The sequence below is a fragment of the Panthera tigris genome, chromosome A2, assembly GCF_018350195.1.
Source record: "Panthera tigris isolate Pti1 chromosome A2, P.tigris_Pti1_mat1.1, whole genome shotgun sequence".
Taxonomy (NCBI): domain Eukaryota; kingdom Metazoa; phylum Chordata; class Mammalia; order Carnivora; family Felidae; genus Panthera; species Panthera tigris.
Window position 1 is genome coordinate 152700792 of NC_056661.1, and position 26219 is coordinate 152727010.

The 26219-nt window shown below is 38.0% G+C and overlaps 1 protein-coding gene across 15 annotated transcripts in view; it reads left to right on the top strand.

Moving 5' to 3' along the window:
• The first annotated feature begins 770 nt into the window (after nucleotides 1-770).
• LOC102970902 (putative RNA-binding protein Luc7-like 2) overlaps nucleotides 771-26219 on the top strand; it is a 57060-nt gene continuing 31611 nt past the window's right edge. The window contains exons 1-5 of one of the 15 annotated variants that reach the window (XM_042973407.1): nucleotides 1093-1181; nucleotides 4127-4210; nucleotides 13972-14042; nucleotides 15051-15124; nucleotides 15618-15712. In XM_042973407.1, coding sequence (XP_042829341.1) covers nucleotides 4193-4210; nucleotides 13972-14042; nucleotides 15051-15124; nucleotides 15618-15712 — 258 coding nt within the window. In that variant the 5' untranslated portion in view covers nucleotides 1093-1181; nucleotides 4127-4192. The other 14 variants (XM_042973378.1, XM_042973388.1, XM_042973416.1 and 11 more) reach the window with 14 other exon arrangements.

Here is a 26219-nt window from a genome sequence, read left to right on the forward strand (position 1 = left end):
TGCTGCTGATACACTGAAAAGGCCTAATTCTTCAAATTTACCTCTTAAGCAGGAAAAAAAAGAAATTCTCTTAAAAAAAAAAAAGATCACCTCCTTTCCTTTCTGAAGATACTGCTCAATTTTTATAGTTCCAAATTTAGACTAACAGCTTCCTGTTATAAATGATGATAATCTGAATGGGTTAGATCATCTGTTTCCTAGTGTATTAAGTTCAGGTGTTATTTCATGAAGGGAAACTACCCAGACGTCAGTTCTCCAGGGCTCCTTTTATAGAAGGTCAAGGCAGCAGTGGGGAAAAGGTTGAGTGTACGAGATTCTGGGCGGGCCCCTGAAAGCGAGTTAATCGGTCAGTGAATAGTCGTTAGAAACACGCCTGCATTAACTATTAAGATTGCTAACCTCAGTAGAACCGATCCGCATGGTCTCCACTTACTTTCGACTCGGGGTAACCCTCTGGCACATTTGCTAATTTGAGTCCGGTTCGCCAGCACAGCGTGCCGCGCGGCCCTAGCCCACTTGCAGAAGGGTGCGTGCAGTTTGGCGCCTCGGGCGGATCTAGCTCGAGGGTCGTTTGATAAGCACTCTCGCGAGATCTGGGGGAAAGGGGCGGGCAGAGCCCGCGTGCACGCGCCCGAAAGCCGTTAGGGCGGAACCTCTCCCGGGCGGGGCGGGTGGAGCAAATACAGTTGGACGCCAGTTGGTGGAGCCCCCGCGGGAAACAACTAAGCGCGAGGAGCGTGCGCGCTCACGTCCCGGCGACGGTGGCGGCGAGCGGCGTCAGAGCTTGAAGGGGGGGCTGACGGCTTCTGGCGGGTGGCGGTGTTGGAGGCGAGAGCTTGCTTAGCCCGTAACGCTTCTGTCCCAGGACCAGACGGAGAGTGAGGGAACGAGGGTTGCTTTCGGGGGCTGCTGCTTTCCACTTACGCATCGTCGTGAGGAGCGCAGCCCGGACTCTCCTGCTACAAGCCCTCCAGCTCCCTTTCCACACGCCTCGAGGCGGCGGCGGCGGCAACTGAGACAGCGTCTCACCTTCCCCCACCCCTTCCCCTGTCCCCCCCGCCCGAAAGGGCCCGGTCTGCGCCCCACCCCCGCCCGCCCGCCCGCTTGCTACGCCGCCGCCATGTCGGCGCAGGCCCAGATGCGCGCGATGCTGGACCAGTTGATGGGCACCTCCCGGGACGGTAAGTGTCTGCCAGTGCCCTGGGGGTGGGGGAGGGGAAGGGAAAGCGAGGGGAAGGGGCTCCGCGGGCGTACCTGGGCTTGCGTGTGTGGCTGAGTAAGGGGCTCCCAGATTGGTAACACGAGGTCCCGGCTCCCGTCCCATCCAATCAGGGTTGGGCAGGCGGGCTTGGGGGGCGGTGACCGAGCGGATTGGCGGGAACTGCTGCCAATGGGGTCAGACGGGGCCTGGAGGCAGAAAGGAGAGTTTGAGATTCAATGTTGACTTGTCTGGGATGGGGGAGCCCACGTCTCTGTTGGCGTAGTGGGGCATCCCGTCTTGTGGCTGATGAGGTACCGGTGGACCGCTAAAGCCTCCGCCCCTGAGCTAATTCCTTCACCCAGAGCTTTGGGATCGTCCCTCGCCGCCGCCCTCCCGAGCATCCAGAGACAACTGGCCGCCCCCTCCCCCAACCCCCCCGCCCCTTACCTGGGTCCGGAGAAAACCTTCACAGTGATTCCAGCCCCAGAAGTGCACTCTCGATCCCCACAGAAACAACCATTCTTATGGAAAAAATCTGACCCAAACCATGGTTTCTTGAAGTGGGTGTGTTTGGCCCCATTTTGTGAAAAGAAAAAATGTTATGGCCTGTTTTTTCCGAGAGACCTCCATCTTGTTAGAGAATTTAATAGAAGCTTTGTTCAGTAAATATTGACAAATCTTGCATGTGCCCCAAATAGAGCCATTTTGAAAATGTGGTGCCCAGTGAAATAGAATTGAGGGAAACAATCCTTTTAAGCACTTAGGTTAGAGTTTGTGTAGAAAATCACTAATTGCTGGATATCTTGTCATAAAGAATTTCTAATAAAAAGATGAAATGCTGTTGCTTTTTTGGTGATGATAATAACAGTGTATTCTCAAATTGAGCTCAAATCCATGCTATTTAGGAGGAAAGATCTAGTTTAGTACTTTCTCTTATAACAGCAAAACACTTGCTCATTTTTATATGTTGCTTGTTTAGGTAGATTGTTTCTTAGCCATTAAAGAAATGCTTTTTTCTTGAAAAGTTATTTAAATTGCTTGACGTAAGAGAAAAGGCACACTTATATTTTTAACAGTTGCTCTTCTGATTTTCTTGAGTACTTTGCAGCAAAATATGTGAGTAGATTAAAAAATATGTTCTGAATTCATATACTTTTCGCAATGCGTATTGAGTGGCTTTTCAGTGTTCACATTTGAATTTTAATAGAAACCCACATTGGGAACTTGTCTTCATAGGACATATAAACAAATAGGTGGAGGTGGCAGACCTATTTGTGGTTGTGTAGAGAGGAGGGGAAGATTGGGAAGGAAATGAATTTTGTGTAGTAAACCCTTGAAAGTTAACATTAATTAAAAATGCCCCTGGAGAGACTGTTAACCTGTTCATTTTCCACTTTAGATAAGAATGGCTATTTTATAACTGCAGCATGTCTTGACATTGCTCCTTTTCCATAATGAAGACGGTATTGGGAAGAGACCTAATTCAGGATTTTAGTTGATAGAGTAACTGATTTTTGTAATAGCAATTCGGAAATCATTTAAGATTTTACATGAAACTTTTAATCCTAGATGGATACCATTTTTGTTACCTTCTGCATGGATTGAATTTTCTAATTTTACTGGGAGGGTAGTTGGAGCAAAGTAACTGTTAATCAGTTGCCTGATAAATTTCCAAACTAGGTAGCCAATCTAGCATTGCAAAGCTACATAAAAAATACCTTTCTTTCTATTCCTGTGTGTGTAGACAGCAGAAACATGGGTTTCTTAAAATCCATTCTGCTTTGTATACAAATTTACATTTTTATGTGTCTGTTACTGGATTTTTTTTGCCTCCAGACTAAGAGGATTTACCAATGAACTCATGTAAACAAGTCCACGATATTATTTAGCTGAAATGACTGGATTTTCACTGCTGTGTTGGGCCAGAAGTAAGAAACCTACTACTTTCAAGGAAAAGAATTGAATGTTTTTTTAGATATCCAGATTAATTCTTTTATGTATACAAGATAAGAATCAGAACATTCTTTTCCTTCTTACTAGATAATGAGTTTACATATTTCATCTTATGATTCAGGACCTTTAAATAATTAGGATTGTTCTTTTTTAGCATACAGTCAACTTCAAGTTATCCAGGGGTAGGGGGACATGGATACGTTTCTGAATAACACCATATAATTTGAAACCACATAATGGAAAGCTTTGTATTGGACAAAGGAACAGCTTACAGGGAATGCTGTTGGGTGTCTTTGGCACTAAGAGGTGGAAATGGGGATCCAAGAGGTGGGAGAGAGATGGAAAAGGTAGGTAGGGGAAGGTATTTAAGGCAGCTTTGTCTCTCTCTCTCTCTTTCTCTCTCTCTCTCTCTTTTTAAATCACCCCAGAGACTATAAGACAACTACAGTCTTCTGGGATAGTGGGACTCAAAGTTGCAATAATGCCCCTCAACCCCTAGTGTCCTGTCTCAGGGAATCTGAAGTGGCACAAGAGGCCTAGGGCGCTGGGAAAACCTTTCCCTCTCACCTCCCCATCTCCTCCACCAATAAAAATATTTCTTCCTTCTTCCCCTCCCCCCAAATCAGTGTTTAATTCTTTTTAAAACTCATTGGAGATGTAAATGTATTAAAAGTAGACCTTACTCTGAGTTACTTAAATCAGTTAATCATTTAGATTACCTAAACTTCATTGAAATTCTTAGAAATAGGAATTTTAGTGTCAGGGAAATGGAGAGGTAATTTTGGAACACTGGGCACTCCCAGGAAGGTCAGTCCTGGGTGAGTGGTGGAAGTGGGGGGCTTTGGACAACCAGAGGGCAGCATGATGGTGCTGGGAGGCTGGGCAGGGGGATGACCAGGAGGTGGGAGAGGAATGCATAAGGGTGGTGGGAGGGCCAAAGACAAACTTTGCCTTCTTTGCAATTTTGCCTAGGGCCCTGGTGGTGGCAACCGCCTGTGTGCCACTGAAAATCGTGCCGATGCCTGGCATACTGCATAAATGGAAGCAGGGTACCGCGTGAGTTGAAACATTGGTCACACTATATAAAGTTTGTATATGTGAATCAGTGTAACTCATACCCATGTAACTGGGGGTCTGACTGTATTTGGATTTTTCTGATAAGGCATCATGGGCTAAGGAAAAGAGCCCTGGGCTGAGACTCAGGAGACCTGGTTTCTAGCCCCAGCTGTACCTCTAATTATAACCTTGGGTAAGTCGCTTAACCTTTTTTGCCTCAAGTTAAATCAGTAATTTGTTAAATGGGAAACCAAACAATTTCCTATGTTACACTCAGAAAGTATTGAAAAATAAGTATATTGTAAGCTTTTTAGAAGAGAGGAACCATAAGTAGATATAAATTAGTATATTATTTTATCTGAAGTTTGAGATACATTAAACTTTATAAATACTTTTCTGTTTCAGTTGTTAGCGTTAATAGAAGGGAGAGGGATAATTTATTTTCCCTGAACGTAGTCCATTTGAAAGTAGGGAGGAGTAGCAAAGGAAAATTCGAGCAGCAGTTTGAGAACTCTTTGTGACAGTTGGAGGAATTCTTGTGTCCTTTCACAGACTGTAGTCATTTCTTCGGAGTTAGGTTAATTGCAGGGATGTCCCTTAGCTAAAGCCCTATTGCCAACACATACAATTTGGTTATAAGTCTCTGCTCCCGACCCCAAAAAGGCCTGGCAAGGTGCAAGGGATAGGAATTAAACAAAATTGAGGATATGAATTTAGATTACATCCTAAACTAGGGAATTTACAGTAAGCAGTTTTGAGGACTCTGTACATTTTAATTACTTAACAACCTTTAAATAGAGATCATCTCTGAAAGGTTAAAACAGGCCAGGAATGGCATCACCCCTCTCCCCACCCCCACATCCCCTACCCCAAACAACCAGTAGACTAATAGAATATAGAATATGGAATAGCATTTTATAGCATCGTTAGTTGCCCATTATGTCTAGGAAATGTTGAGGGCAAGTTAAAGCTCTCAGATAATTTTACCTGTTTTTCAGGGTAATCTTTCTAACCATACAATGATGTACTTCCTCAGTTAATAGAGTACATTTCATCATAATTTAATATTTCTGCTCATCAGTTATATTATACAATAGTTTTCTGGAATCTAAAATTAAAAGGATACTACTCATCCTAGGAGATAGCCAGGAAAATGGAGTTCAGAAAATAATTTACTTGTTCCTAATGTAAGTTTAATGGTACGTAAGTGTTGAACCTGTGGGACAGTATGACATTGCTGCCTTTCTGCGAAATGAATAATTGAATCCAAGATTGAAGTAGTGTTTTCTTCAGTGGATTTTCTTCATAAAATCATCTTTACTGTAATCTGTGTTCCTTGACTTGTCATCAACATTGAGAGCATTTTTTTTAATTTTTCTCATTAGCATAATGAACCATATTTATTTCTTGGTCAGTTGTAAGCCATTCTTCTATTCTACTTGGATTGTTCATTTTAAGTGAAGGAGGCATAGCCTTTGATGTACAAGCACACATTTTAAAAAATAATGGGGTGTATCTTACTCCAGAGCTTGTAAGTTCTCTTAACGTAAGAAATTTTAGCAAAAAACAAAGGCTAAACAGTAGTTAAACATAAGCCTAGTAAGAGTTTTAGTAAATATTTGACTTCCATCAGAGGTCCAGGCATATCAAAACATTGAAAGCTCTGCTAACATCCATATAGTAAATCTGTTGTAAACAAACTTTAACTCATTTTGAACTCTGAATATTTCTGTCTGCAAGACGGTCCAGAAAATAAGAATAGTATCATTTCATATAATCTTGTATTGTCCTTGGGTTGTCTGTAGCTGTTTAGCTGTCTTCAGGGAAGCCTATGCAAGAGAGCCTATGCTCTCTTTTACTTAGGTAAATAAGTTGGAACCAAAGAAAAATCATTTTGTCTATCACTGCATAAGCTCTGTAAGCAGTAAGTAAATGATTTGGTTTGGATAAGATGTCCTACAAGGAGAAATGGTGAGCTGCATGTTCAAGATAGGTAGCAGGAACTCAAGGGCAAATTGAAGTCCTGGATCATGGTCATTCAGTGAGTCAGATAGTGTTCATTACCAGGTGATTTCATACCTTAAAGCTTGAAGTTGCTGAGTTCAGGCAAGTGGTGGGGTTACAAAGATAGATGGCTTTGAACTGAAGGTCACTAAGTGTAGGCAAAACTGTGATAAATGAGGCAGATGCTCCTCAAGAATGAAATTCTAGAAATGAAATAGGTTGAATCCTAAGAGCCTAGGGCTGTTATGTTAGTATAATCTATCAGAAAGTATAAGTGATTGTACTTGTCCACCTTAATCATTCTTAATAAGAAGTCGACTAAGAAGGTGAAGAAAGTTGGAACATTTTGCTGGAGAAAGAATGAGGGAGTGAGAGAGGGTACATTTCTGATGGGACTCTTACAAATTCAGCACCTACAGAAAAGTCATTCTGTTGCTTTTGATTTAAATTCTCATACACTAGTAGCTGCTAGGGTAGAAATTGGAAGGCAAGGCCAAAATACATCAGTTAATCAATTTTTGTAAGGTTACTGAGGTAATAGAGAAAAGTAGTTTGTAAACACGGAATAAATGTCATATTTTGCTGTTTAACATGGACTAGAGAAAGGAGTCTTCAGAATTTTTTTCTAAAAAAAACTCTCACTAGATATTGATCCATATGTTCTAATTTAGTTGTGAACCATGTGCAGTGATGTTTGACCTGTGTGATTCAACATGAAAAGAATTTAACAAGCTGCCTTTGCTGAGTGTTTTGTCATGTCTCCTGAATGCATGGTAAATTGTTTTGTTTTATCTTCTTGAGACCTCAGTTTTCTCTTTCAGAGTTAAACTTTCCAAAGTTTTGCCCTTCAGTTAGATAGGTTGGATACTTATTGGATAGTATCTTCATTATACTTAATTGCTCACTGCTTCTTTATTCTGTCCTATTAGATTACACAGTAGACCATTTTCAGTTATGTTTTAGGTCAGGATTGGCACTGTGGCCCACTTGGCTTTTTGTAAATAAAGTTTTATAGGAGCACAGCCATGCCTATTTGTGTACATACTGTCTATGGCCGTTTTGCCTTAAAACAGAGTTGAGTAGCAAGAGACATATGGCTGCAAGCTTAAAATGTTTGCTATCTGGCCCTGTAAGAAAAAGCTTATTGGTCACTATTCTAGATGAGTGATTCTCCAAGTGTGATCCCTAGACCAGCAACTTTAGTAATACCTGGGAACTTGTTAGAAATGCAGATTCTTGGGTCCACCCCAGGTCAACTGACTCCAGAAAGTCTGGGGATTGGGAGCAGAAATGTGTGATTTAAGAAGCCTTCTACATGACCCTGATGCACATTAAAGTTTGGGAAACCCTGTTCTCTAGGTAAATGTTTCCTGAATATTAGTCACACTACCACGTCGACTATTTTTTACTCTGTTTTCTGTTTTTTAATATTTTATTTCAACTCACTTTCTAAAATTTAATTTTAAAATGAAAATTTATGTCAGCAGAAAAATACAGTGAGAACAACATGGTATTTTAAGAGGTAACTTAGACTCACAAAAAAAAAAGAGAGATAACCTAGACTGTGTTGTCACTTTGTGCTAAACATTAGAACTTGTTAGGTGTTAAGCACTAGATGGACTTCGTGTACTTTTAAACTTAATCATGATAAAGAATCACCACTAAATGAGTAGTGCTTAAAATGTTGGTGAAATCCTGTTGGTAAAATCATACAACACCTAAAATCATCTTTTGTACAAATCTCATACTCTGGAATGAAAATTGTAGTTCATATGAACGAAAAAGCTGCTTGAACTGTACGTACCCAAGACCGGAAGTAGAAATAACTGACCAGAAGAAATATATACCTGTGAGATGGAGCGTTCTAGGAGTCCCTAGAGAGGTTCATCTAGACTTCTAGGGTGACATTACCTCATTTGGCTTTAATTCTCACCTCTCCAATAGTGTTTTGGTCTACAGTGACTAGTGGTTTTGCAGGATTTCACCAACCTGTGGGAATGTGAAAAGGTGCCTGGATGTGGGAAAAGTTGCTTATCAAAGATAACCCCTGGACTAGAAACTGGGGCGGGGTGGGGGGGAATGGCTGTGGTTTTACATTGTGGACAGGAGAGCAGCGGGACATGCTTGTTAAGAAAATAGTGGATTCATCTCAGGTTCTAGAAACCATGCGTTCGTAATTTGAGAAATTCCCATGTTATTTAATTTGCCTCTTAGTATTTAGAGGGATACTTCCCCTAGGCATGGTGTTCTGTATACTTATTGGCTGATGTGCTTTAGGGTATAGTAATTGTTGATAAGAATAGAATCTTTCTTTCCTGAATATCTCCAAGTTGCTGAGTTGATTTAGCTTTTCCTTTCCTTAGAGATTATCGACATATTTGTTTTCTCATCTTTTGTCTCTGCAGTAAAGAGTGATACAAGACTAACCTTAGAGGGACTGAAAGTCTAGTAGGGAATGAAGATTTACTCATGAGCAGTTACGTTTAATTTTAAGTGATGAGTTCTGTGATGCTGATTATAGGGGCCTAATTTTGCAAATACTGTTTAAAAATACAAAAGACTTTCAAACACCTATAGGAGTAAACAGATGTTATTTTGTATGTTTTCTTCAAATTAAAAAAAAAAAAAACAACAAAGCATTACAAATGAAGTTCCTTCTCTTCGCTTCAGAGTCACAGTCCTTTCCCCAGAGGCAATCCTTGTGAATTTAGCATGTATCCAATGTGACACAGTATTTCTCCTGTGTCGTTTCAGTAGTTAGAAGGCTCAGTCTCCTTCATGGTAATCTCTGTTTTTCATTTTAACTTCCTTTATCATTGAGATGTTTGTCACTTCTGTCCTTTGATATTCTCATTTCTTTTCCTTTTTTATTTCTTCATTATTTTTTGATTTGGGGAGGCTCCTACTTAGCTTTTCATAGCTATAGCCAACCAGTGAGAACTTGTCTTTTTGGTAAATTAGCCAATCACTTTTTCTTTGGTTCTTTTCAGCTATTTCTTCATAGCCAGAGATAGCTTTCGTTACTTCTAATTTTGTGTATAGAAAGTTGTGGATGATAGAAGGCACCAGATACCCAGAGTACAAGTGTTACTGTATCAGAATTGCAGCTCTGCAAGTAAGTATCAAAATACAAAATTTAGCAGGCTGCAACCTTTTAATGACTAATTTTCCTTTATGACATGTATCACAATAACAAATTCTGTATAATCTAGAACTTAATTTTTAGGTAACAATTTATTAATAAGGCTTTTCTGATGTGTTTCTTAAGTCTAAAAGGAGAAATCTATTGACAGATTTCGTGAAGTATGTATTCCACCACTACCCCTGCCAGTGGCCAAGACTCTGCTTGTGTAATGAGAGAAGATATAGTTGTGGCAAGGGGTGGAATAGAGCCTTTGGAATGTAGCTACTTGAGTATTTCTGTTCTCACATTTCCATCACCATTCTGTTAGCTCTTAAATATCATGCAAGCTTTTTCACCTAATACAAAGGTTATTTCCCTGTCTCATTCTTTATAATTTGTTACAGGGATTTTTATAGACAAGTAGGCTGGTAGATTTAAAAAGTTATTTTAGCATTATTGATCTTTGATCATACTTGGTAAGAACAAACTTGTTCTAGAAATTTATTCTACAATGGGCATTGCATTTTTTAAATGTTGGGGTTGTCTTGGGGCTTCTGGTGGGGGTAACAGTAGTACCTATTTGTAATTATAAACCTATAGGATCATATGCAAAGATTCGGAGGGATAGCCTTTCTTTACCATATAGTACCCTTACTTTTGCATTTTCTGGGGTAAAGGAAATTTTCTCCTATTCACTCAGTATGATTTTATAAGTTCTGTTACATAGAAGTGACTTGATATTACATTTGGGAGGGAGAATACCATAATTGGTTTTTCCCACTGCCACCTTCGGCTGAGTACATTTTCTTTCCTTATGTAGTAAATATATTCTTGAAAAGTTTGACGTCTATCAAGTCACATTAACTGTTTTCAAAGCATCTGTAATCATAATATGCTAAGACATGGTAGTGAGTCCTTTTAGAAAACAAATTCTATACTTTGAAGTATGTAAACATGCGGTGAATTAAACTGAGTGTATTTATTAACAATTACATGGAGTAATAGATTTTTTAAAAGAATAATTACAAAAGAGTTCTTACAGATGAGTTTTAAGGCTGAATTCTAAAGGAACAGCAAAGGTAGGTGGGAGAAGTTAGTAGTTGATGAGAAACTTCAAGGAGGGTGTAAAAGTAAATCGGTTCTTCAGTGTAGTAGGCACTGTGCAGCAGTAATCACCTGCTTTTACCTCTGAACACAAGGGTTTACTGAGGCCGGGCAAGTTTCTCCCTGCCCTAGACTAGAAATTGGCTATGGGTCTTTATATAGTTTCCTTGTTACTATATGGACTCAGTAGCTAATACAAGAAATGGTGGTAAGAAGGTGAAGCATTTCTCTGTGTTTGATGGTTTGAGGGCACAGGGAAATGAGAAGCTTTAAGCGTTTGGTTAGATGCCTGTCTTTCTTGCTCTGCTTTCCTCTCACTGAAGGGGTATGCATTTTATTTCAGGGGGAATGTGCCTACTCTGTCCTAAGCCATTGGTGACACTTGGCCCATAATAAGTGTACCTGCGGGGAGGGCTTTTCTTTTTCTGGCCCCATTTATAAGCCAGGGGTTGCTTCCATTTGCTTTGTGTGCTGTTGAGTTTTATTCTCTCTGGTTTCCCTAAGCTAAGCTCTAAGCTAATTCTATACAAAAGAAATATTAATTAGTTGTTTTTATAAGTTGCTTGCCATTAATGCCTGATAATATGCAGTAAAATAAGGATTCTGCATACCATTATATATGTCAAATATTACAGACTTTAAGGTTCTTTTAATTACAATACTAAACTCAGTTCACTTTTGCTTAGCCTTCACAGTTGTTGATCACATAGCATGGTCATCCACTCACAGCTTAAAAAAATACAGGGAGCATCGGAGAGAATGGGTAAAGTAAAATTTTGATGTTTTTAAAATAGCACCTAAATCTATGAAAGTTTATTTGATTTATTGTTTGTATGGGAGGGAGAGGGTGGGTGGTACTGGAGGGAGGGTGGGGGGTGGGCATTGGTAAAATAGCATGCACCATGTAAAACGATGTCAGATACGATATAGGCTGGTTTTCATTGTTACTAGTACCATTTAGGTCTTAAGTCTGTTTCAGAAAAGGTAGGACCATAAAATAGTGGTGTTGGCATTTTGCAGTGGGCTTATTTTCCCCTCCCCACAGATTGGAGGGGATTTTGAGAATAGCAATATTTGAGTACAGTTTGGACAGGAGCCTTCTTTTTAGAGCGGCCTATTGGCATTCCCCAAGTGAAACTGCTTCACTGCCATGTTAGGCCCTGTTAACTTGCTGAAAAACTTTTGAGAGGAATATTAGGCATTCCAGTTTTTATTGTACCCCTGCAATCAGGTATTCCCAAATACAAATTACAATTTGTGAAGCTCATGAAGGGGTTGAATCAAAGAGAGAGGTAAAATAAGTTGTTACTCTGAAGTTAGTTGCTTGGTAGGAAATATTGACAGAAATTTTGATGCTTGCATTCAGATGAAAGGCACTTTGCCCAGCAAAGTTCTCAGTCAAGTTTCTTATTCTACAAACTTGGCATTGTAGGTATGTACAAAGCCTAATTAATGTAGAGGTTATAGGGCAGAGCAACCTCCATACTTTTATGGTTAGGACATTGTGTTGCTATTAAATCACTTGATCTAATCTTTGCCCCATAATTTTTAAACTTTTTTTTTTTTTTACTCTGTTTATATACTAAAAATCTGGATTGAAGAAAAAAATGAAAAAAATTAAGAAATCAGATATTACCCACACAATATTCTGACCCCAACTTTGCTCTTCCCTTACATTGAAGTCATTTGCCAAAGTAAAATAAGACTTGCCGTGTTTACCATTTCCTAAGCCTTTCTGCCTCTATAAACTTTGTCAAAGATAATACTCCAGTTTGGAATGTTCTTCTTCTTTCCTGTGGTTTAAGTCCTATCTTTTCTTTAAAATTGGGCTTCTACTTTTTGCATGAAGCCTTTTTTCTAACCTCTCCATCCTTGGTGGCCATTCTATAGCGTCTCAGAAGTATTGAAGTACTACTGTTAATGAAACCCATTTGGCACTCGGGTCATGCTACCTTTATTACTTTGTTAAATGTCCTATTTCTCTCTCAGAATCATGGACTCCTTGAGGGTAGAGAGCTTCTAATTATATGCCTATTTGTAGCCCCATTGACTAGCCCAGAGGAGATACTTTCACTAATAGGTTTGATTCTGTGATTTGGATCCAATGTTAGTGTAAGAAGGTAATTGTTTTTTCATAACTCAGGTAATTTCTATATGAATATAGGCCCAGAAGACCCAAAGATAAAGTATATTGAATTCATATAGTAATTCTTTGTACTCAAAGATTTGATTCATAATTGTTTTTTATTAATTGTAGTCTCCCTCCCACCCCCACCCCCCCACCCCCCCCCCATGGGCACTGTTTTACCTAGTTTCTTTTGAAAAACATGGTTTGGGCCAGATACCTTGACAGAAACCAAAATTACCAGTATTTTTATTTTAAAAATTCTTTGTTGATTTAGCCAAATTATACTTCGATGGTATATGCCCAAATAAATTAATGAAATACTGCTTGGTAGTGTAAACAAATTATTTTAAAATGTTAACCTTAAGACTCTTAAGTAAAGCTTTAAAAATACAAATAAACAGATACTTAGTTGCTAGTCCCTCAGGATATTTCTGTATCTTAAATTATTAGGGGTTTTATTATTTCATTGTCTTAAAGGTTTCTGTAATGCATAGGCTGATATTTGATAGCTGTATTTATTGTGTTTGCAGTTATCAAATGTTTTTAGAGCAAGCATTTTGAGGCACTGAGAAGTTACTTTAAAACACTTTTTGGCATTTATAGAAGTAGATTCTTTTTGTAAAAACTCATCAGAGATAGTCTTTGCTAAATTCATATTTGGAATTGTTTATATTTCACCTGATAGCTGTGTCTTCAGGGCACATATATCTTAATATTAGATTTAATGTTGTGATTTCTGAAGCAAAAACAGTCGCCCTACTTCACAAATGTTTGATTAGTAAGATTCCTGAGAACCTTGATTTTATTCTAAAGCCTGGTTTATGATAATCTTGAGCCATTAGTTTGGCATAGCATTGAAACAGTACTCTTGTTACATACTAAAAAGCTTAGATATTGTAGCAGGGAGAGTCCTAGATATGAAAGGTTTTTTTTTTTCCTACTTAAAACCTACATGATCTTTAAGTTTCTTAATATAATTTGGGTAGAGATTTTAAATAAGACAGTTTTTCTTACATGCCAGTAAGCAAAAAATGTCTAGTATATAGCATTGCCTTTCTGGTGCGAGCTTAACTTATTCTAATGTGAACTTAGGCCCTCCCCAAAGTCTAAAATGAGGTAAAATTTTTTAAAAACCATTTTTTAAAAACCCCAGTTGGCCCACAGAGCATTTCCTAGAGTTCCAGCATTGGACTTTTTCCTGTGGTCAATCATATTCTTTTGTAGGGTTACACTTGTTAAGTCAATATTTTGAAAAATAAAACACCCTGATTTTGTTCACTTTTGTTTTCATATACAAGAATCTTTACAGTCAACATGTACTTCTAGATGCTGTATTGAAATTGCTGGCAGAGTCTATTCTATACAAACTGAACAATCTGGCCCCTTGTTTTATTTGTAAAGGTTCAATGTATCTATGCCTGCCTACTTCAATCTGCAAGGGAGTGTCAGAAAGGCCCCGCATTCGCCGAGCCGTGAGTTATCACTAACTTTTCAGATGTGTTAATGAATGTGGAACAAAAGCAGTTGTGTTTAAAAGGAAAAAAGGACCATCAAAATAACCTTTATTATAGTAGCAGGCGTGAACACTAAATGATTTATTCCAAATTGTGGTGTCAAAAATAACCTACTTTAACTAGAGACTAGCCTCTAGAAAACCTATTGTTGAACTGCTCTGAAGCTATCATTTTAGCTATAAATTATTTTTCTTAAATATAATAAACCCTGATTGCAAATTAGAGTGTTAAGTCTTTTTAACGGAGTTAAAACAATTTGAACAAAATCTTACCCCACCTGAAAATGACATATTTAGTTGACTGCATTAAGCTCTTCAAAAAAGACCATGTGAAAGGGGTAAAGGCTTAACCTTTTTGTTGCTCACATGTAAAAAACAAATTAAATAATTGGATCACTTCCTAGATGAGTTTTTGGAGTGCCCCAGGCATCACATGAAGTACAGAGGTTTCTATAATCTCTTTTGGTACCAACAGTTCTCGCTTCAGTAATTCATCAGTAGGTTTTCATTCATCAATGATGGTATCAATTTAAGGCTAAAATAAAACACATTTCTTAGGGTTGATCATTCTACATAGAGGAAACATCCTTAAGAGTTTTTCCCCCCCCAAAGAGATTCTAAGCAAAAAAATTGTAACTAACATCTATATTTTGTTATTAGAGCTAGTTACCTTTATTTTTCTTAGACTCTTTAAAATTTGAGTTAGATAGGCCTATTTGATTAGCAGGTTGGATGCTTCTGTTGCTTAGGAGGTATATTGTGTTATATGAAGACAATAAATTTAAATGTACCCAGTTTGGCCATATATAGCACAGACCACCTAAAACGTGAAGGTATGGTACCTTTGGAGGCATTAAAGTTAACGTTTCATTTAGGCAATGTGCCTTTGTTTGACTGGTGTGTAAGTCCTTCTTCCAGGTTTGTACACTCTTAAACACGCTATTCTACCCTCTCTAACTCATCCCAGCAGCAAATGGGAGACACTTCAGCTGGAACAAAATAGTGGAAGAAATGGCGTCTGGGGTTCAGTGGGGATTCGCAGTGTGTATGCAATGTTTGCAAGATTACTTTTTATGTTTTTCAATTAATGTAAATAATTACAAAATAAATCTATGCTTAGCGTCAAGTAGGGAACATTGTATACCAGTAGAAACTCTCCTAGTGGGTCTGCTGCAAGTCGCTTAACCTCTTGGGGCCTCAATTTCCTCATCTGCAGTTTGAAGGAGTTGGACTCCATAATCTTTAAAGTCCATTCCTGCTCTGTATCCTATGCTTTTCTGAAGTACTCTGTTAACAATGCATTGCTTTCCCACTTTGACTATTTGAATTATATTTGCAGTACACATACTGCAGCTGCATGTCTAAAATAGTTTTTTCATGGGATATTATATAAAAAAACTAATCCCTCTTGAGCTGATTTATAAATATATGTGTGTATAGCCACACAGAAAAAGCTAGTGATAGTAGGGCTCTCAGAAAGTAAGTATTTTCCAGTTGTCTAACCTTGAATGTTATTAACTTTCCTATATTACAGGAGATACTACTCGCCAACGAATCAAATTCAGTGATGACCGAGTGTGCAAGAGTCACCTTCTCAACTGTTGCCCCCATGATGTCCTCTCTGGAACTGTACGTATTTATTAAATCTATTGTTTGATTATTGGTATCCTTCGAAAATGAACTACTTGATAAAGACTTAATTCCTTGTCAAGTTATTATGTGGTGATTTTTTAAAACACTGTTAGAGGAGGTATTTGCATCCCTTATATTGTTTGAGTTTCCCATCTGCAAAAATGGGATTTCTCCCAAAAGTAGTTTCTGTGCTTTATCATTTTTTCCTTCTTCAGAGCAGTTTTTGGAAAAGCCTTATTTGGAATATAGAGGCAATTACTGCACTATAGTTGCACTTTTGGTTCCAAAATAATATAAATGATTTTTAAAGTAGTTTTTTTTTTTTACCGTTGGGCAGAGTAGACTTTTATCCAAAGCATTATATATTAAGATTTGTGCACGTTATATTGTGGAAATCATAGTGGAGAAAACATATTAGTAAATACTTAAATTCACAGAGCTTAATTTGCTAGTAATGTTGTCACTTAAATTCATTTCATATTGCTGACTTCTAATGTAAAAGCTCGTTTAATTTAGATGCTATATCTAGTCGTGTTGGTTGACCTTGGAGTATCATCATTTTTTTATTTTTCATCATTTTAATTTGAAAGATAAACCACATGATGATGGACCTGTTTAAATGGAACAAAGGATCTGATTTCCTGACTTGATGTGGTTGAAATGGTTACTCACTGTAAGAGCTTCCCTTCTCTGGGTAGCTGTGATGGCAGCTAAACATTTAGTTGGCTTTATTTCTCATTTGCCTGAAATGATGAAAAGCTTTCTGATTTCCATTTTCAGAAGTGATGAGTTCCTGTAGTTAAATTAGTCTAAATGAATGGTTTCTTCTTAATAGGAAGAATTAAATACCTCTAACAGATAGATACCAAGGCATATGCAGTAGGAAACACTTTTGTCTTATTCCAGTAGGAAAGACTGTGGAAACTGTATTATGTTAAAAGGAAAAAGGGAGCCTACATTTAAAAACATGTAATACTTGAATTTTTTTTTTTTTTAAGAATAACATAAGGTAAGAAATTAGATTCTGAGCATTTGAATTAGAACTATGACAGATAAGTTAGCCCTTGTATCTACTGGGTAATGTATTTTCTACTGTGATATAAAACATTTGAAATGTGAAAAATCGACAATTATCTGTAGTATCCTTTGATTCTTCTTATTTACTATTGTAGTAAATTTAACAAAGTCATTTTATTTAATGGCTAAGTTAATCACTTCAAATAGATTTTGAGAACGGGATTAATTACCAAAATGACAAATTTAGTTTTATTTTTTTTTAAGACTTAAAACCAGCCATAGCAAGACTTGGACACAGTGTTATATTCTTCAGATATGGCATTATTAGTAAGAATCACAGTTGTGCTTTACATTTTATAATGTACATAGGCAATTACGCTCATTTCTTAAAACTATTTTGTGAGGTAAATGATTCACAGTTAGCCTTAATGTTCGTAGGTGAGTTGCTCAAAATCACATAGTTCTGTTGATTTAAAGTAAAACTGGGACCAAAACTGAATTTTATTCAGCATGTTTTCTACTCTAGGGAGTACTTAATTTTTCATTATGTTAAATAAAAAAAGATGAATGGTTGGTCTTGGACTTTCCTTCTTGTAAAGTTCTTGTCTGGTAGATTTATAAGATGCACATTTTCTCAAATGTTAACATCTCTGAAATGCACGTTAAAAAATTTTTTTTTAATGTTTATTTTCATTTTTGAGAGAGAGACAGTGCAAGCAGGGGAGGGGCAGAGAGAGAGAGAGGGAGACACAGAATTCAAAGCAGACTCCAGGCTCTGTGCTATCAGTACAGAGCCTGACACGGGGCTCAAACCCATGAACCCTGAGATCATGACCTGAGCCGAAGTTGGACGCTTAACCAACTGAGCAACTCAGGTGCTCCAGAAATACACATTTTAAATTGATGATAGAAAAAGTATGAATTGGTTACTTTTTCTTATGGTACAGAATTGAATGCTGAGGCTTAAAATTGATGGTGCTTGGATTATATTAAAAACAGTTAACAAAAGCCCTTCTACATGTACTTGTCAGGGAAACTGTGGATGAAAATAGCTCATTTTGTCAGTGTAATAGGCAAGAGATTGTCGTATGTAAGAATGAGATTAAGTAGTTGTGAACCTCTTTGAGAAGTTAATTAGAACTTTATAGATTCGCTATAGGACTTTGTGAGAATCCAGGGTTATAGAGTGTTCTCCTTGAGAACTCAAAACTATCCATAGTGTGACTTTCTCATGACCCTTATTAGGAAAAAGAGCTATTTATAACAGTTCATCCTGTGTACAGATGGTTTGTAATTACAGAGTTATGACTTCTTTAGCAACCAATCTCTGTAGAACAACTCCTTTTCTGGCATAGTCTAACTATTCATACATTGTTAGCCTGTTTTCATTTGCCTTTACATTGAAATGCCTGCTTCTCTTTTGTTGTTGTTGTTTTAACAAATTAGATGAAAAGAACTGGATTGTAACAATTTTATAATGCTTTTTCTTTGTTGCATAACTAAAGTTTACCCTTTGCTCAGATTTGTCACTTCCAACAGAATATGACTCACTAATACTCTAGATTATTTAGCAGAATACACAGAAATGTATTCTCTCTCATTTTTGGAGATGGAGAGTGGGATTTCTAAAAACGTACTCACAGCTATTAGTATGGAATATTTTTGGAATTTAGTTTGGTGAAAATGCTCTGTAATATTTTACCTTTCAGTAGTCTGATACTCTGGTATAACTAGTTCATAAACTAATAAGAGGAGGTCAGGTGTACAACAGAGAGGCAAATAATTGTGTATATGTTTATTTGGCTTATGATTTTTAAAGAAGTGTGACTGTTTCTTTATAACTGAGGAAGCTGCTTTATTTTAAAGGCTTGGGTTATTTTCATATTCCTCTATAATAGTGTCTTGTTTTAGTCTCATTCATCGCCTTCTTTAGACACGCTTGGTTTCTTCCTGTTCTAGTCACTATGCAAACAGTAGGCAGCATCTGCTTTCAGGTCAGGCAAAACAAAAACCTAAACAAAATTGTCCTTTTTTCTCCTAAATACATTATTTCTGGTACATACCTTCCCTGAAGAAAAATAAGTATAATGAAGTGCTCAAAAACATATCTTTCAGTCTGGTTCCTTGTGATCTAGGAAAAAGATGTGTAGTAGTAATAATTTATAGAAGCATTAAATCTAAAGCAGAGGTGGTAACAGAAGCTTGAAATTAAGATCTACAGAGATGAAAATGTGCACTCTCATGATGTGCCTGTCCTAAAATCAGAAATGGCCACTACTAATTTTATTATAGCCATCATAGTACAGTTGTAGGATTGACAGGCGTCATGATTATAGTAGAAGGTCGTTATTTCATAGATGGGAAAAATTAAGGCTCAGAGAAGCTGTGCTTGTCAGATGTCTGACAGAATTATAGAAATACACAGGAATCTTAAGAGTTATTTAAATCTCCTTTAAAAAAAAATGTTTCTGTTAATTTTTTAGATAGCACATTTACTTAAGGCAGTGACTTGTAGATGCTTCTGAAATGTCCTTGGAGGCATTTCATGCACTAAGAACATGGGGACAGGCCAGTCTTTACTGTTTCAACTAGAATTTTACACATTTTAAGTATAGAGCTTTTCCATGAAAGTTTGTTTAAGTAAAGAGATTCTACTGCTGAGAAATAGAATTTAAAGTTTAAAATTGAGAAATATTAAGGGACAGGGATAAAGTAAAAATTTTCTCTGTGCTTTTTGAAGTGATTAGGTAGGATTATTAGTTTCAAAAATTCTGAGTTGATTTTATAGTGCCCCAATAGGTTCTGAGATCATGACGTGAGTCGAAGTCAGGAGTTGGACGCTTAACCGCCTGAGCCACCCAGGCGCCCCTATCTAAAGTGTAGTTTTTACTAATTGAAACTCCTTTATTGTTTCTCTAAACTATTCTGTTTAAGGGCTGGTCTAAAATCAGTTACTTGGATACATACAAACCTGAACTTTAAAACTGCTGCAGTCTTGGTAGTACCTCTGTAAGAGACCCATGAAAGTATGGAGAAGAAGAATAGGTGGTAAGAAAGAAAAACCACAAAATTTTCTCAACCAGCCACTAGAATGTAAGTTTCACAGTAAGAACAGGGATGTTTTGTTGAGCGCGGTGTCCCCAGCATCTAGAACACTGTCCCTCCGTTGTGTTGAATGAATGATTGATTTACCCAAAGTAGAACACTAAATAAATCTGTTACAGAACTAACTTGAGTTTCAAGAATTAATGATTGTTAGTGGGAAATGTGTTATCTTGCAACTTCTGAGGAGCTGGGCAGTATCTTGGGTTCTTTGAGCTGCTGCTTAGAATATGACAGCAGTAGTTTCACATGCAGATGTGAAAAATTGGTTTGTAGATAAGCAAATCAACAAATGGTTTGTTTAGGGCTGCTTTGGTATTTTTTTTTTTTTAATTTTTTTTAACGTTTATTTATTTTTGAGACAGAGAGAGACAGAGCATGAACAGGGGAGGGGCAGAGAGAGAAGGAGACATAGAATCTGAAACAGGCCCCAGGCTCTGAGCTGTCAGCACAGAGCCCGACGCGGGGCTCGAACTCACGGACCGGACCGTGAGATCATGACCTGAGCCGAAGTCAGATGCTTAACCGACCAAGCCACCCAGGCGCCCCTGGTATTTTTTTTTAATTTCTTTTTTTAATGTTTATTTTTGAGAGAGAGAGTGCATGTGGGGACAGGGGCGGGGGGGGGGGGGGGGACACACAGAATCTGAAGCAGGCTCCAGGCTCTGAGCTGTCAGCACAGAGCCCGACGTGGGACCCAAACCCACAAACTGAGATCATGACCTGAGCCGAAGTCAGACGCCTAACCCACGGCCACTCAGGTGCCCCTGCTTTGGTATTTTTTTAAACAATTGTTTTTAACATTAGCCCACATTACTGACTTGATTTTTTTTTTTTTTTAATTTACATAACATTTCTAGAGCCTTCCCACTTTGTGAAAATTCTGGTTTTTGCAACCTAGGTTTTACCAGTTTTGGCTTTTGAAGTATATTATATATAATGTCTTCATATCAAGCAGGTTTGCTGTTTGTATTTTCTTCTCAGTCTGTTAAAAAAAAGTATGCATTTCTTTTTTCTCATAGTATTATAAAAATATGCATTCCTTTAACAAGCACTTGCAGAAACTGCCTAAACCAAAAACACCTTTGGTGTCCAGGAAGTCAGAGGCACGTTAAAAGCTTCCCACTGAGTAATTAAAACTTTAAAAACCAAGCCCTCAATATTGTTTATAGCTTTATTGGCAAAGTAGCACATGAATATCCTAAACTATTCAACTTGGGGTACATATAACCTTGGGAAGTAACCTTTTTTTTTCATACTGAATAATATTGCAGTCATTCATTCTGTATACTTAAAATAATACACTTGAGGCTTGTGGGAGTGATTTTTTTAAAAATTTTTTTTAACAGGTTTTATTTATTTTTACGAGACAGAGCATGAGCAGGAGATGGGCAGAGAGAGGGAGACACAGAATCTGAAGCAGGCTCCAGGTTCTGAGCTATCAGCACAGAGCCCAATGTGGGGCTCGAACTCACAAACCATGAGATCATGACCTGAGCTGAGGTCAGATACTTAACTGACTGAGCCACCCAGGCACCCCTGAAGTGATTTTTTTTTTTTTAAAGGTGATCCAGAGACCATGTATTCTAGAATCTTGTTATAGTTTTAGTATGACTTTAGTTGAGGTTGCTCAGCAAATTTGTTACTTAGATTAATGGCTAAATACAAATACAGGGACACCTGGGTGGCTCAGTTGGTTGAGCGTCTGACTTTGGCTCAGGTCATGATCTTGCAGTCTGCGAGTTCTAGCCCCGTATCAGGCTCTGTGCTGACAGCTCAGAGCCTGGAGCCTGCTTCAGATTCTGTGTCTCCCTCTCTCTGCCCCTTCCCCACTCATATGCGCACGCACGCGCGTTCTCTCTCTCTCTCTCTCTCTCTCTCTCTCTCTCTCTCTCAAAAATAAATAAACATTAAAAAAAATTAAAAAAAATACAAATACACAGTTGACTGCTGACCAGCACAGGTCTAAGGGTGCTGAGCCCTGCACAGGCATAAATCCCTGTGTAACTTTTGACTTCCCCAAAACTGAACTGATACCCTGTTATTGACTGGAAACCTTACCAATAACATTAACAGTCCATTGGCAATATTTTGCATGTATTGTATATATGTATTATATACTGTATTCTTACAGTCAACCAGAAAAAATATTAATAAAGTCATGAAGATATATTTACAGTATGGTACTATAAAAAAATCTACGTATAAGTGGATCCATAGCAGTTCATTAAAAAAAATTTTTTTAATGTTTATTTTTGAAGAGAGAGACATTTTGTGAGCAGGGGAGGGACAGAATCCGAAGCAGGCTTCAGCCTCTGAGCTGTCAGCTTGAACAGTTGTGGGGCTTGAACCCACAAACCGTGAGATCATGACCTGAGCCAAGGTCAGCGCTCAATCGACTGAGCCACCCAGGCGCCCTTTTTTTAACTTCTATAATAGAAAATTTCAACTATAAATAAAAATGTGTAATGAATTTCATGTACCTACCCATACAGCAACTTCAATAAATCTTTTACCACATAGCTGCCTTATTTATAATCACTTATGTCCTTTGGTTTGTTTTTTTGAAGCAAACTTTAAATCTTGGACTTAACCTGATAGGATGAGTCTTGAAACAGTATAAAGTAGTAAAGATCAATTTTTTGGGGGGCGCCTAGGTGGCTCAGTTAAGCGTCAGACTTTGGCTCAGGTCATGATCTCACAGTTTGTGGGTTCAAGCCCTGTGTTGGGCTCTGTGCTGACAGCTCAAAACCTGGAGCCTGCTATGGATTCTGTGTCTCCCTCCTCTGGCCCTCCCTCACTCATGCTCTCTCTGTCTCTCTCTCAAAATAAATAAACATAAATTTTTTTTAAGCAGATTGTTTTTCATAGTTTGGTACATGATTAAGATATTTCAGTGTCACATTTACTTTTCTGTACAATGATTCTCAATAAATGCTTATTACCTGAGAACCTCAAATCATCCTCCAGGTATTCCTTGAATTCTTCAGATCTGTTTTAGAGATAGATACAGTTTTGTAAACTGTGTTTTAACAAGTCTGAGGAAACTAGTGTGTCTCTGAAGCTATTTAATGAAAAAGAGAGGATGGAGTTATAAATGCATCATTTGGAGGATGAAGACAGTGAACACAGAATGGAACAAGCCCATAATAATAAATGAAAACTTGAAACACATATTTGTTGTACGGGGATTAAACTACAAACATCAAGCAAACTCACAGATTCTCTCACTGGAAATACTTTTTTTTTTTAGTTTATTTTGAGAGAGAGCCCATGCACATGCGAGGAAGGGGCAGAGAGAGGGAGAGAGAATGGCAAGCGGGCTCCGTGCTGTCAGCATGAAACCCAACATGCGTCTTGATTTCACTGAGCTGTGTGATCATGACCTGAGCCCAAATCATGCGTTGGACGCTTAACTAACTGAGCCACCCAGGTGCCCCTGGAAATATTTTTTAAATTGATGAATTCTACCTTGATGTGCAAAGACAGATGTCTTAAGAAAAATCCTTTTTAGTTTGACGATTCTCATTAAGGGAACTTGTAAAAGCATTTTTGTTTGTTTTTTGACCTGTATAGAGTTAAATATCTTGAATGTATTTTGTCCCATAGACATAACTGGTCTACAGGATCAAAAAATATAGGCATAAATATTAATTTATTTGGATAATTTTATTTGTAAAATTTCCAAATTTAGGTTTTTCTGTTTTTTCCCTTTTATGATATTTATTACAGTGTTTGGAGTAATGGCATTTAAGTAATATTGAAATTAAGAGGAGGAAGAAACAGAAAAAAGTGAGCAAGAGATACTAGGCTAGTGAGGGCTGAATGGAGAAGGTAAAGGATTTACAGTAAAGATTAACAAAAAAATTTTCTCCAAAAGGTGATTTATTTTCTTCATCTCTTTGGGAGTGGTACTGATTGCTGTGAACAACATTCATTCATTCGCCTAACAAGTACTTATTGAGGACATACTATGTGCGGTGTTGGGGATACAGAAGTGAACATGGGTTTCTCCTTTACTGGTAGGAGCTTGCATTCTGATGTTGGAGACACACACTAAGTGAAAAGAAATAATGTGATTTCAGGTAGTGATTTAAGTTGCCAGAGGAAAAAACGCATGGTTAGGTAATTTAGACAGTCTGAGACAGTGGTCCAGAAGCTACTCAGGGTGGTTAGAGAAAACTTTTTTGATGAAATGACATTTAAAGAGATCTAAATGTTAAGAAATTTAAGCCAGTCATTTCTAAGTGGAAATAAACTTAGCATATGTTGCTTCCCCACAGAAACTTTGGGTGTTTCCCTGTTATATATATGGCCCCCAATGTAAAATCCTTAGACCAATCAATCTACCTCTTCCTTGAATGGATAAATCAGTTTGGTCCTCTCTTTTTCCCAGACTGATTTAAAAAAAAAATTTTTTTTTAACATTTATTTTTGAGAGAGAGAGCGAGACAGAGTGTGACGGGGGAGGGGCAGAGAGAGAGGGGGAGACAGAATCCGAAGCAGGCTCTTGGCTCTGAGCTGTCAGCACAGAGCCCAATGCAGGGCTTGAAGTCACAAACTGTGATCATGACCTGAGCCAACGTCAGATGCTCAACCAATTAAGCCACCCACGTGCCCCATTTACCAGACTGATTTATTCATTGTTGTCTGTTTTCCTTCCCCAGTATGCTTCTTATTTTTGCATCTCTTTCTTTTCCTGGGATAACTTTTCTCCTTTACACATTTGAATCCTGCTTGGCTTAGTACGTGTGATTGCCTAAGCCTGTAGCTGTTTAGCCTCTGACCCCTTCATATAGCACCTGCTCTCCATACTGCTGAATAGGCACTTGTTAGTTCATCTTGTTTATATATGTGTTCTCTCTCTGTCTTGTCTCCGACGGTATAGTCTTTGTAAAGCAAGGATTTTTGTCTTAATGTTACCTAGATATCTTTGCATATGTTGGTTTGAAATGGATAAGAAAGTATTCTCTGCTATGTTCATCAAAAAACATCATCAAGGGGCTTCTGGGTGGCTCGGTTAAACGGCTAACTCTTGATTTGGGCTTAGGTCATGATCTCACAGTTTGTGATTTGAGTGCTGTGTTCAAGTTCATTGTGCTGAAAGTGCAGAGCCTACTTGGGGTTCAGTCTCCTCTCTGCCCCTTCCCCGCGGGCACACGCAGATTCTCTCTCTCAAAAAAAAATTAAATAAATAAATCCAGCAACCACCAATATTAAAAGCTAGAAGAGGAGCTTTATTTTTCTTTATCCACTCAGGGAAAAATGGACTTGGAAGTGGAACATACGAGTGGGAACAGGTAGTTACTAAATGGGAAGTGGTAAAAAGCAGGAACTACTCTGCATGCACAGTGTGCCCCTTCCCTGTTCACCCAATAGTCATGTTGGACTTGTTAGTTTGAATGCCAGGATTGGAATTAGGAAAGAAGAAGCTTAATTTATTTATGTGTTTATTTATTTTAAATCTTTACTTTTGAGAGAGAGAGTGTGAGCAGGGGAGGGGCAGAGAGAGAGGCAGACACAGAATCTGAAGCAGTCTCCAGGCTCTGAGCTATCAGCACAGACCTGACGCAGGGCTTGAACCCACGAACTGGGAAATCATGACCTGAGTCGAAGTCTGAGGCTTAACTGGCTGAGTCACCCAGGCGCCCTACTTAATTTTTATTTTTTAAGATAATATGGCATAACTTAAACTCATACCCAAGTTTTGTTCTTTCAAGGGTTTGCCATATTAGACGACTTTCTCTTGTTCTTGAGCTGGGGCTTAACTCAAACATTGAACATGTATGGAAGAGAGATTTTACAAATGTGAAGAGAGAAAGTGAAGGTGCAAGAAGAATCAAAATGTAGGCAATTTGTTTTAGAAAATAGCATTGGCATTGGAAGGTATATGGAAGGGTTCAAATGGCCACAGGTTTGTATTTCCTGTGCTCTCTGTCCTGCTGTCATGTCACTGTTTCACTTGTTCTCTAGCTGGTGTGTATTCTTTTTAGCACTTTACCATTGTTGCTATCTATTCTTTGATTCCTTGCTATTTTTCTACTGTGAATTATTTATCATATTTCTATGTCTTTCACTCTTGAGACTCTTAAAATAGTGTAAGACAACATCATAAAAAGACAAGTGGGAAGAATTATTATTTTAAACACTAAGCAGTATAAATAAATGAATGAATTAAAACCAGGTTAAATAACAGTGAAACTATTGCTCTAATGAACACAGGTTTTTGGAAAGTTAAATAAAAATTACCAAGCAGTGGGGGAGAAAATTACCAACCAGTGGGGTTTGTTTTTAAATTTTAAGTATGATAATAGAAATTTATACTGTTCTTCCCAAGCATTCTTCCTCACCTTCCTTAAATTTTCCTGTGGCAGTATACTATTAT